A 13,685-nucleotide genomic window follows, 5' to 3' on the forward strand; every position below is an offset into this window, starting at 1 on the left:
ATCATTCTCATCAGTATAAACAAGACACCCAGCTCATGCAGTTGAATACCGACAGCCCACACCCCCTTCTACATTACCCGAGGAACCAGAAAAAGGCTTAGTTTAAAACTACGAGGAAGGGTGAGGTTTAACTGACCAGGGGCCGCCGGGCCTCGGCCTTACCGTATTTGGGGGCACACTTGAAGTACTGGACTCTCCCCACGCCACCGTTGTTTTTCCCTTCAGGCTCATCCAGTTCAATGCCAGCCCACTGGCCGCTTGCAAACTCCGTTGTTCCACAAAATCTTAATGTTCCAACCTAGAGGAAATATAAATCAAAACATGTTTTCAGTCTTACTAGTAATTCTAAATACCCTATTCTTAATAACATTACTTTTTACATCTTTCAAAGTAGACTCTAGAGTAGGAGAGTTAACCAAAGGTTTTTGTTTTTTTTTTCAAAGTGGAAAAGGGTTTGTCAGGAAGACAGGTAAAGTTCTTTCCCAACAGACCAGAACTGAAAAGTCCTCGTTGTGGTGGGACTCAGCTCACCTCTCTCAGTCACCAGCAGATTGGACGGACCAGAAATTGGTAAGGATATAGAAAAAGGAAGCCAGCTACAAACCAATTCAACTAAACAGCTATCTAAGGAGCACTCCACCCCAAACAGAAGCAATCAAGTGCAGAGGGCAGGCTGGAGAGATGCTCAGCAGTCAAGAACACTGACGGCTCCTCCACGGGACCCAGGCTCAGCGCCCAGCACCTGCCTGCCTGCCCGCCACGGCAGCACGCTGCAGTCTGCAGCTTCAGTTCCATGGGATCCGAGGCACTCTGCTGAGCCAGAAGCAGGTCACACAAACAGCACACACACATCCATGCAAGCAAAACACCCAGACACATACAATAAAAAACAAACAAAAGTTTTAAATCAACAACAAAAAAAAAAGAACAGAAATCACACAAAATATGTTCCTGAACCAGAATGGAGTTAAACTACAAACCATTAGTAGGAAAATACATGGTAATCTCCAAAACACGCATTTGCACCAAGTGTAATAACCCATAGTGAAAGAGAAAGAATTAGAATTGTTTCTAACAAAAAAATTAAGTAAAATTAATAAATAGTCTGAATGAAAATGAATGTCAGAATATGTGGGAAACAATAAAAGCAGTGCTTAGAGTGGAATGTGGGCTCAGAAACTGCCTAAAATTGAGGATTCAAATTCTCACCTCAGCAAACTAACATTAAGACCCAAAACCAGAGAAACAGGGTGAATGCTGAATATAAACTAAGAACAGAAAAACAATGAAACCAGTAACTTTATTAAGAATAAAAACTATCAAAGCTCTAACTAGAAAACAATTTTTTTAAAGATAGAGATAAGACACAAACTGGCACCATCAACAAGAGGAGCACTGTCAAGGCCACCTTAAAAGACAAGACAATGTTGCAAACAGTTGGCTGGCCCTTTTCACAGACGCTGGAAATCACTCCAACTGCTTGAAAGATACGAACTTAAAAAAAAAAAAGGCAAAAGCTTGATTTTGTAATTTAAAACTGAGAGAAGGGGCAGATGGCCTCAATGGTGAACTCTACCAAAAATTTACAGGCAAAATACAAATTCTATACAAGCTCTCCTAAAATCTGAGTGAAGAGACACAGGTTCCCAAGGCATTAATGTCAATATTACCTTGACATTAAACTGGTCAAGACACAGCAACTACAGACCAATATCCCACACAAGCACTAGCATCTTCAGCACGGTAGGGTCAACCAAACCCAGTAATAAGGAGACTATGCCACGGCGACAGCGAGGTTTCCAAAGGGATGCAAGGCTCATCGGTGAGGGAACTCCCTGGCACAGCCCACAGACTCAAAAACATAGTAAGTCTAAATCTGGCAAACCCTATGCAATACCTAAAGGGTTAAAACCACAGACGTTGATTAAATAATGCAAAGAACCATACGAATACAGGAGCATATTGTGCTTAAGACGTAAAATCTACTCAACCTGATCTACACTCAACAGTGCTCAATTCAAACTCCCAGCAGAATTTTTTTATAGAAATTAACAAAAGAATTCTAAAATATACATGGAAAAAGGTAAGGAATTAAAATTATCAAAAGAGTTTGGCAGAGAAATTGTAGTCCTGACACCCACTTGCTGGTCATAAACCGAAGCAATAAAGATGGCACTGAAGAAAGGAGAATCATCAGAACAGGCAAAGCCAGTCCAGAAGTAACCCCAACAGATGTGCTCGAGGGAGGTTTGAAGAAGCCACGAGCCTCTCCAATGGAAGAAAGTCCTGTCTAGACATGGTCTCATAATAAGTTTTTAAAAAGGAAACTCAAGATACAGTTGGTACTCTCAAAACTTAACACTAGGAGGTTGGGGTGATCAGAATCATAAGGCCTACAGTTCAATCCCCACCCACACTGAAAAGGCCAGGCACTCTGGTACACACCCATAACCTCAGGTCTGGAAAGACCCCTGGGGCTTGCTGGTTAGCCAGGCTAGCAGTCAGTAAACTCCAGTTCAGTCAGAGACTGGGGTCAAGAAGTCAGGTAGAGATGAACTGAGGAGAAATCCTGAATTAGCCCCTGGCTCCCATGTGGGTGCACATGCACATACATGCATTCTCTCTCTCTCTCTCTCTCTCTCTCTCTCTCTCTCTCTCTCTCTCTCTCTCTCTCTCACACACACACACACACACACACACACACACACACACACAGGCTCTTGTGCATGCACATACACAAAGTAAATAAACTAGCTAGTTGTAGTGTTCACTACAATCTTGGCTTTTGGGATGAGGAAAGATCTGGAATTTGAAGTCACTCTCAGCAACATATATTTGAGTACAAAATTATCCAACCCGAAAAGTAAATACAACAACTTTTTTCTTGTATTTCTGAAATTCTAATACAATTACATCATTTTTGATTCCCTTTCCTCCGTCCAAGCTCTCCCAAACACTCTTTCTGGATCCCTTTAAAAATCATTGCCTCTTCTTTCATTAATTGATGGGGGAAAAATATATATATCCTAAATCTAACCTGCTCTGTCTAGACAATGTTACTTGTATGTAAATCACCATAATCCCTAATAAAAATCTAAACATTTGTCCTTATACCCACAGGTAAGTATAGTCCTCACCCCTCACCAAGAAAACTTCATTTCAAAACAGACAGTAACTGTTTTAAACCCCTTGAAACAGTTTTAAGAATGCTACAAAGAAGACTTGCTATTCACCCATAATTTTTAAAAGCCACATATTAATAAATTCTTGGCATTTTCATTCTAAACAGTAACAAACTGACAAATGTCCTACTGTTGTATAAACTGGTGAATGTCACTCATTCTTCACCTAAAACACATCTGTAGTTTCCTTTGTGAAACAATTTCCCCCTACTGGGGAAGATCAACCTTTCAAATCCATGGTTCTCTGAGAAGCCATTACCCAGCCCAATACAGAGATGTTAGCAGTTGGAAAGGTTAATGTCTAAGCATGAGTTCCCCATCCACTCCACACTTGGGGATTCCTACTACCTCAAAACTAAGAATGAAAACCTATATGGAGCGTGGCTCAGTAGTGCAGCACTTCCCACGTTTCACAGGGCTCTGCTCAAGTCCCAGCACTGAAGGGGAACAACGCTCCTAAAAGAGGTATCCAAAGAAAAGAGAAAAATTGCGCAGTGGAGGTCACACTGAAACCACAGCTCTGTCAATCAAGCTTTTATGTAGAGAGGCACTAGCTGACCTCCCAACGAGCAGGTCAATAGCATCTGAATGTTCCCTATTTGTGAGACTTCAAAGCCAAACAGAAAAGTAATGAAAGCTTCCTCTGCTGGTTTGGCAGGAGAAGCCACTGGCAGGAATAATTCAGGGTAGACAGAGCAAGGTCATTTCTCAGCTCCTGTCTCTAAAGTCATTCTATAGTTCTCTATGCCACTGCTTCCCATGCAAGTAAAGAACTCTCCACTCACCAGTACTTACCAGTACACTTACATCAAAACTTCACATTTTTAATCAAGCATTTTTCTGTCCATGTGTTGAAACTTTTTCCCCAAATTTGTAATTGTGAGGGTGTTGGCACATGACCCCCAGACACGACATAAGTCCAGCCTCAGGCACTGCAGTGACTTACTGTACCTTCTGTCCTGCGATGACGACACGGTCTCCCAACTTCAGGCCAAGAGATGCCAGCACGGCCTTGCTAGTGGTATGATCACAGTTTGGAAGCGTGGCCTTAGAGATGGTACAGGGCAGAGGCACTGCGTCCAAGAGCATCTGCTTGATCTCCTTAGCAACGGCTGCGGCGTCAGCCATCTCCAGAGGCATGTCTACTGGGTCTGGAACGACGTCTGCGGGGATCTGTCCTTTGTCGTTCTGCCATAGACAAGAGAAAAGCCTCAGCTCTTCACACTCAGAGCACAGACAGCTACCTACCTATGGAGGGCCTTAAATTCGGATGTAGTCATTTATTTATTCAAAACTGCTTAATGGACTCTTTTGCTGCACCAGGCACCAATCTAGATACCATTGTGAAGAGAAAAGACACTCTGCCCTCAAAGAGTGCACACACTTGTAGGAGAGACACAGACCATCAACAGATTATACTATGTGTTAGCCAGGAGCTGGGTGGCATGAAGACACCAAGGTACAGAGATCATAGGCAATGAGGCGGCTGTTGGGGAGCTGATGACATACATAGAAATGAGGAAAGCCTCACTGATGAGATGCATTTAACAGAGATGCAAAGGAAGTGAGGGGAGGTGGTCTGGTAATGCCATTCCATACATGGAGACAGGCAAGTACCAGCTCAGAGAAATGGACCCAGCTGCACAAGCACACAGGAAGAACAAGGATGTCTAGCTGCCCAATCTGAGACCAGCCACATCCACGCACACTTGTTATAGACATTTAGTCGACCAGGGGTCACATGCACAGATCCCAGTTCATATCCACCTTAGTTTATGGAGGTTCACACAAAGGTAAAAAATCTCTGACCACCATGTTTGTCTTAAAACCTGTCCTTGTCATTAAGGGTCACATGGCTACATTCCACCAGTTGCCACGCTGGCTCTGGGACCTCAGCCACCTGCCTGGTCATGCAGCAACTCAGATTTCAGAAGGAGAGCCAACAGTCTCTATACTATCTATTGCGTCCTAAGCTGCACCCTGTTTCCCTGTGAAGAGGAGCCTGCATCCTAGAGGAGTTTATCCCTCACAAGATGAAATAGCCGGCTGGACGACCACTTCGTTTACATGGTGTTTATGTAATTTAAAACCTAGCCTCCTAAAGACAAATCCTCTCACTTGGTTCCCTCAAGGAAAAGCTTGTAACCAGAATCTCAGAGGTATCTTAATTCCAAACAGTGAAGAGGTCACATTATAGTGGGAGAGGCATGCTGAGATGTCAGTAGGCCAGTGAGAGAAGGGGAGGTGGGGAGATTAACGACTAACCAGGAGATGCTCACGTGACTTCTGGCAGGGTTTCCCTGCAAGCCGAACAGAGGCACACAGGTGCAGTGTGTCTGCTCCCCATGTCATCCACCACCCCCTCTCCATGCCATCCACCATCCCCCCCCCAAACAGCTTTCTTCCAAGCTCCCCAACCCAAAGCCTAGCACCTGTGAGAAAGTGCTCAGGGTTGTTAACTAAAACACCGTGCTTTCACTTTCTCTCTTCAGATAACCCACACATGGCCTATGAGGCTTTAAGAACATACTCAGTTTTGTCTTTTGGTTTGGTTTTTGTTGTGGTTGTTATTGATGATGATGTTTTGGCTTTAAAATTCAAGTCAGCTTTAAAAAAAATGTTATATAAGATTCCTAGAATGGTACTGAACTAATTTAATCTTAGATTTAAAAAAACATTAGAACATACATATGGCACTCAAGTCTACACTCTGCAAAGTGAGGCGTGTATGTAAGAAGAAACATAAAAATAAATAACGTTTTTAAAAGGCTGGGCCTGGGAGACTTGGTTCATAAAGTGAGCACTGAGTGACTCCTAGAACCCATATAAAAGGCTGGCCATGGTGCTTGTTGTGACCTTAGTGCTGGGGCGGCAGAGGCAGGAGGAGCCTCGCACTTGCTGGCCCGGTACACTAGCTGAATCATCAGTGAGATCAGGTTCAGTGGAGAACTGTGTCTCAAAAATAATGCAGAGTCAGGTGGTGGTGCACACACCTTTAATCCCAGCACTGGGGAGGCAGAGGCAGCCTGTGAGTTTGAGGCCAGCCTGGTCTAATGAGTGAGTTCCAGGACAGCCAGGGCTGCATAGAAAAACCCTATCTCAAAGAGAAAAAAATTAAAATGGAAAGTGACTGAAGAAAATGCTTGATAGCAACCTCTGGCCTTTGTGCACAAACGTATGCACACACACACACACACACACACACACACACATATACTCACACACATACTCACATATATACACATACACACATATGCTCACATATATACATATACATACACATACATATATGCACATACACATATATACACACACATACATACATATATATACACACACACACACACACACACACACACACACACACCAAATGGTAGCAACATTATCTTCCAAACCTCAGAAGGCCTCTTTAGAGCTAAAAGCAGAGTTTCATTTCTCAAACCCATTATCAAACATTACTTTGATAATGAATATCAAAGTAAGGTCCAGAGGTGACTTCCTGGACCCATGATGGCTAATTTAAGAGGTTACTTAATTATTATAGGAACATTTGTTTGGACTTTGTATTCACTTTCAGTTGTTATTCTTTTCAAAGGAACCTAAGGTTAAAACATACAACATTTGTAACTAACAGGTAACTTTTAATAAATAAGCCAGAAGCCTAAGTGAAAGACACTGTAAGACTCTCTTTTTCTGAATGGGGGTTTTATATAATTCAGTAGGAGGGAAACTCCCCAGGCTGACTTAAATGTATTGAGAGTTAAAGACATCATCATCATCCTGTTTCTGTGTGAAGCAAAGCTGTCTGGCATTTGCTGTGCGAGCTCTGTCAGGCAGCGCCTGATTCAAGCCTTCCCTGGGGAGGACGTGCGGTTCCTTCCCTGACTTCAGTCTCTTACCCTAAAGGCAGGGTTCGCGCCCAGCTCCAGCAAGGTTTTCACGGCTCCCGCACACAAGTTATGTGCTGCAATGTGCAGGGCTGTCCCAAAATTAAAGTCGCTGCAGGTGGCGTCCACATCTACAATTAAACATCACACATATATTAGTGAAAATTTTAAATTCAGCTATCACAATTTCTAAGAAGATTCATGAGGTTTCAGGAAGGAGATTCCTGCCTTTTTATAGACTTGCTCCACCCCACCAAGTGCAGTATTTCACAGTGGGAAAAATCTACATGATTATAACTGGCCTAAGAAAAAAACACCAAATCAGATGAATATTCTGCTAGCTCTGTGTAATTCCCTCTTAGGCACTTCCTTCAGCTAGCAAAGTAAGAAAGTCACCTTTAGGTCAAGGATCAGCAAAGGAACTCTCTGATCTCAAACCCACTGATTCTCAAACATTTATGGAAATGCAGGCACACTCATTCACAGACATGTTCTCCGAGCCTGCATCTACACTCCAACAGCAGAAATGAGCAGCTGGGGCAGGGACCACACACACACACACACACACACAACTAAAACAGCTATCTGCCAGTTAGCTTTTCACAAAACAAAACTAGATGAACAATGAAGAATCCTCAAACCAGTAACAAGTACGGGAAGACAGAGGTGCAAACCGTCACCGAGTCATGACACTACTCAGCAGACGAATTTGGCCTCTACATTAAGAAAATGAGAAATGCATTATTTGCAATTTTAAATAACAGTAATAATTTAATAACAGTAAATCACATTGCATTTTACTTGAACAGGAAATCCTCTGAAAGAAGAATCCTACTTTGATTTAAGAATCCTACAAGAGTTTAATAGTCTCTGGCTCTGCAATTGTACAATAATCTACAGGGGACCACGCTGGCATCGCCACACATGTGACAATACAGACCCAGTCACAGAGACACCATCATTACTGAACATAGAACCATCGACAGAGACCCTCTTTCTCAACATCATTCAGAAGTTGGAAAGGCAAAATTTTAAAGAATTTTAATAACTGTGAACTAGAGGTTAGAAACTAACACTCTAGTAGGTTTATCTCTTGACTCTCTAAAGTGTCTTCTTTTCTAAAAAGAATGGCACTGGGTGCTCTAAGCTGAAAGAGTTCTCTCTCTCTCTCTCTCTCCCTCCCTCCCTGCCCTCCCTCCCTCTCCCTTTCCCCCCTCTGTCTCTGTCTCTGTCTGTCTCTCTCTCTCTCTCTCTGTCTCTCTCTCTCTTGCTCTTATTCTTCTTAAAATAGGAGAAGCAGAGAGAACGTCAGCCTTAGGGTATCTCCATCAAGATGTTAGGGGACCCTAAAATTCATCAGATTTCTGAAATGAATGATAAGTAAAAATAATAATAATAATAATAATAATAAACTTTTATTATTTCAATGCCAGTCAAAACACTCCACTGCTCCATCTCTGGCTTCCTAAGCAAGACAAAAGAATTAAAAGGCGCACCACACAGGTTATACTAGAGAAGCTGCAGAGACAGAAAGACCCAGAAAACAGTTGTTTTTTTAGTTTGTAGCTCTTTGTACAAGCCTTTTGTGAAAGCACCATAACCTCCAACAAAAAAATTCTAAACAACTTCAGAACTCAACCAGGGTAGGAAGTAAGAGCAAAGCACGGTAGAAGAAAGGCCCCGCAGCGCTGTCCTGTGTGCAGAATGCCCCATTGCAATGGAGATCTCCCAGCACTTGCCCCTTGGTTTCGAGGTCTTCAAAATCACTCTTATGAGCTCTGGCACATCAAAGTAGGAAGCATAATGCAGAGCGTTCATGTTCGTCCATCGACTCCGCAAACTCGCATCTGCTCCCAGATCAATAAGTTGAGCTGCAAATTTTACAGCTGTCTCAATATCACCTGAAGAAAAATAAAAACCCTAAATTATTTTTCCTCAGCACAAACTGCAGTTCCCAATACATAGATTTCTAATGTCTTTCTTTAAAAGCCAAAGCAAACAACACACTGGATCTACATTCATATATCAAAACCTTCAGGAGTTTATTCCAAGCAAACACTGCGACTCAAGAGTATGAAGGACACCCTGAAGATGCTCCCCACACCGTCACTGACACTGAGTAAACTTCTGCCAGCCTAAGGGCGTGGCAAGACATCCTTTAAACAAACTAAGACTTCCATGCTATGAAATTCAATGAAAGCACTAAATGCAAGATGCCAGATCAGTACAAAAATGTCCGGGCTACTATTTTGTCTTGATCTCACTTTTAGACTATAAATTCTTTTGATTTTTATGGGACTATGAGCACATTGTGGATTACAAAAAGAAAAAGCCCTTTACCACTAACAGTTTAAGAAGTTCTATATCAGACTGTTGAAACAAGGAAAGACAATCATAATATAGGGCCTAGAAAGAGGGACAGGTTAATCCCTCATAAACTACAGAAGAACAGCAGTTTTGGACATGTTTCATGAGTAGGAAAGAACTCAGAGAGGAACCTATGTCCTCTCCTTCACACTTCCACACTGCTATTCATCACCAAAGGAAGTCAGGACTGGAACTAAGCAGGCTAGGAAGCAGGAACTGGTGCAGAGGCCATGGAGAGATGTTCCTTACTGGCTTGCTTCCCCTGGCTTGCTCAGCCTGCTCTCTTATAGAACCCAAGACTACCAGCCCTGGGATGGCACTGCCCACAAGGGGCCCTCCCCACCTTGATCACTAATTGAGAAAATATCTCACAGTTGGATCTCACGGAGGCATTTCCTCACCAGAAATTCCTTTCACCGTGATAACTCCAGCTTGTGTCAGGTTGACACACAAAACCAGCGAGTACACCCAGCCTTGCTGGAAGCCCTCTGGATGACTCTTGGGAGGTACCAGTTGGTCTCAACTACTGGGCTGTTAGACAATTAGAAAACATGGAGAAGTAATCACAGTATAAAGACTTCCCCTTGGAAAGGAACAAAATTTTGAGTGGACCAAACTGACTCCTCACCTACTTGGCTGAAGGTCAGCTGGGCAGCCCACCCAGGCCACTAGCCAGCAACGGGCACAGCCACACAGCCACATACTCACCGATGCCATGAGCCCCAGACTTGCAAGTGTAATGTAACAGAGTCATATCCGTCAGTCCATCTCTATCATTCACATTGCAGCCTCTCTTAAGAATCTGGGGAAGGAGGTGAAAAGACAATAAGGACATCTGAAGGAGTCATAGGAATCATACCATCTGTTTCCCTCAACTTACAAATAAGCATGTAAATCTTCCTAAACATATACATCTATAGTTCAAATGAAACTCTCCCGTCTGGGCTGACAAAGTTCCTCTACCCCAAAGGCCATATGCTAACAAAACCCCCAACGTTGGTCATGAAATTCCCCTTTGAGGGAATTGTGATCAGAGGAGTCATAGAGAATCCCAAAACATCATAGGCTATCGCTGTTGCCATCGGTTGCCCCCTGGAGGTAGAAGGTAAGTCCCTACTGCTGCAGACACTATCTGCTTAAGACAAAAGACCAAGAGGATCTGAGCTGGATCTGAGCTGAAAGTCTCCTCCCGAAGGACTAGCGTCCATAGAACCAAAGGCACCATGTAAGCTTCTACGGGAAGGAAGTAACCAAGAGTCCTACCCAGGTATGATACAGATGAACTACAATGACCACCATGGTGTCACAGGATTTTCCCTGTCCAATTACATTATGGCAGTGGGAGGCCTGTGATTGGACAGGGAAAAGGGAGGCAGAGCTTAGAGTTGCAGAGATAGGGAGTATGTTGGGGGAGCCAGAAGAAAGGAAGATGGCGAAAGAAAGGAAGATGGGAAAAGAAGGAAGATGGCGGTGGACGTGAATCAGTGTGGCTATGACCAGCCACAGATTATGATAACATAAAGGTTAGAATACTGGGATAATTTGTCTAATATAGGTGGGCAGCTTTTATCATTATCAGTTGGTTCTGAAATTACTGCATTGGCATCTTGCATATTTTGATAATTTATTGATATATAAATCTGATTTACTATAAGCATTGAGTCTTGTTCTTACTGGATTATTGGGTATTGTGACATGCAACCTCGAGGTTGGCAGATCTATTTGGTTATTGGAGTGCGGGACAGTCCAGCCAGGACTCCGACGGGATGTACTACTGTGGCCAGCTGGTACCAGTACTAGAGCGGGAATGTGGCCCAGCAGAGCCAGGGGATTGGTGGGTTCATTTTTAATATTTCCCACATACCATGGTATGATACAAGTGAACTATATGATATCCCTAAGAGTACTATAGTGGTAAGCATACCTTAGTAGTAACCAGTATTTCAACAAGAGGAAAACCGAGCCTGGTACTGGAAACGGAGCCAGATACCCAGGAATAGTGAAGCCAAAGATCTTGGAGAACCTACTATCACCACTTAACTAAAAGCAGAATAATTCTTAGCTACATTCTAAATTGTTATCTGTATACCCACAAGTAAGTATGTCTACTTAAAAAAGTGAGCAAAAAAATAAAAATAAAAATGAAAGTCTCTTTGCAACAGATAGAGACCATTACATAAAACTACAGTTGATTAAAAATGTGGGGGAAAGATGCATGGATGCCTAGCCCCAGCTGATATATCTGCAACTCGGATCCCAGACCGAAGCTCAGAGATCATAGCATAAGAGGGGAATGAAGGATTGTAAGAGCCAGAGGACCAGAAGTGTGCTGTGAGCCGTGTCTCCTAGAAACATGGAGAAGCTACACCCATGAAGTCTCATGAACATGACAGCCTGAACAAGACATGCACAACGACAACAGCAATCGGCAGGCTAACATGAAAGAGGGACACCATGTGGGACCCCAACCTGAGTGGGCAACTAAGAACTACTAAGATCAGGAAAATAAGTCTTCCCCAGAGAAGAGCCCCTCAGCTGGTTATCCAATACCAAGTGGTCCACTCTGAAATCATATACATACAAGTAACATTAGACAGACTTAGCAGGTTGTATTTGTATATTCGGTAATATAAATATGTAACAACAAAGAAAGCGAGGCCATGAATTTGAGAGGGAACAGGGAGAGGGTTCATAGGAGGGGTTGGAGAGAGAAGAGGAAAAGAGGAAAATGATGAAATGATATCTTAATTACAAAAAATAAAAAGAAATTAAACTTTAAAAACTAGCCTGAGAATGCCCACAATCACACTGTGACAACGGGAGGCAACCACACCATCTGACCCACTGAGCCCAATCCAGGCACACTGCACCCAACACTGCACTCAGCAATAATGAGCTCTGCCCTGTCTCCTTTCTCTAACAGCAGGAGGCCATTGTTAAAGAAAATGGCAATATAATGTTACTTCAAACATGTTCTTTCAAAAGTGAGGAAAATTTTCCAACAATTACAGTGATAATTTAAAAAAGAAAATGCATGTGCCTTCTTCCTACAGCACAGATGACATGTGTATCAAAAACCCTCAAAAAGACAAACATTTGAAATTTACATTTAAACCTAGAACATTACCAAACCATCCCTAAGTACAGAAGGAATGTGATGATGTTCAAAACTTTTGTGGAACGTATGGAAGTTGGCAGAACTACTTTGCACAAAGAAAGCGGTATGCAAAATGCTGCTCCCTGCTCCCACCGGAAGTCCACAATAACAGAGTGCAGGTGCAAGAGGAGCGGTGGGGAGTGTGCACAGCATGCCCACTGCGCCATAAAAACCTGGGAATGCAGACTCGCTACAGAGCTGGGACCGGCTTCCCCCAGCCCCATCGGGATCTTTCCCCCCAGGAAGAGAGAGTCATCTAATCATTAGGACCAGTAACAGAGAGCTTAGCGTGCCAGGCACACTCACCTCATTTCCAATAACGTCTATGTTCTGCTGGACCTGAGGAACCCACTGTCTTAAAATAGCAAATAATTCTGAGACTGAAGTTTTGGGATCGAAGAGAATTTCCTGGCATGATGCATCATTAGGATCAAAGAAAGAAAACTCTGAAATACAAAACCGTGCACGTTGAATTTATTAATGGTTTCTAGCATTTTGAAAATAAGTAATGGGGTAAACATGCAATAGATACAAAAATGTATCATTTTTACAGGCTAGGGGGAAAAAAGATAACATTAATCAACTCTCAAAACCAAAAATGAGGCATGCTTAAAGTACCCTGACCGCGAGGCTCCCAAGAACCACATATATAGAGTATAACACCATATGGGCAAGCATAGGTCTCAAAGCCTGGGTTTGCAAATGTGATTTCTAAGGCACAGAAACACCATCAAATTTCATCCATATTTTTCTCTTAGCACACAAATAGCAGATAGTAGTTTCCCATGGACAAGTACAAGCCAGGTAAAAATAAACGTGGCAAGCAGGAAGTCTGTCTGCGTGTTCTCTTTATCCTTCAGCATTTCCTTCACATTTAATAACCACACATCAGTTGTCACCCACCAGAGAATAGAAGGAGAAATGCCAAGGGTGGAGGTCTGAATAATAATGGCCCCCACAGGCTCACAGATTTGAATACTCGGTCACCTGGAAGTAGCATTATCTGAAAGGATTAGGAGGTGTGGTCTTACACTGAGGGGTGGGTTTCAAGATTTCAAAAACCCCATTACAAGCCCAGAGTCTCTCTCTGCC

At 42.9% G+C, this 13,685-nt stretch overlaps 1 protein-coding gene across 2 annotated transcripts in view; it reads right to left on the reverse strand.

Moving 5' to 3' along the window:
* Clip4 (CAP-Gly domain containing linker protein family member 4) overlaps positions 1-13,685 on the reverse strand; it is a 74,366-nt gene that overhangs the window by 42,664 nt on the left and 18,017 nt on the right. For both annotated transcript variants that reach the window (XM_052186318.1, XM_052186317.1), the window contains exons 3-8: positions 12,900-13,039; positions 10,145-10,238; positions 8,809-8,970; positions 7,082-7,200; positions 4,134-4,370; positions 163-298 (exon numbers count right to left, since the gene is read on the reverse strand). In XM_052186318.1, the coding sequence (XP_052042278.1) occupies positions 163-298; positions 4,134-4,370; positions 7,082-7,200; positions 8,809-8,970; positions 10,145-10,238; positions 12,900-13,039 (888 nt within the window). The remainder of the gene's footprint in view (positions 1-162; positions 299-4,133; positions 4,371-7,081; positions 7,201-8,808; positions 8,971-10,144; positions 10,239-12,899; positions 13,040-13,685) is intronic.

The sequence above is a fragment of the Apodemus sylvaticus genome, chromosome 6 (genome assembly GCF_947179515.1).
Source record: "Apodemus sylvaticus chromosome 6, mApoSyl1.1, whole genome shotgun sequence".
NCBI lineage: Eukaryota > Metazoa > Chordata > Mammalia > Rodentia > Muridae > Apodemus > Apodemus sylvaticus.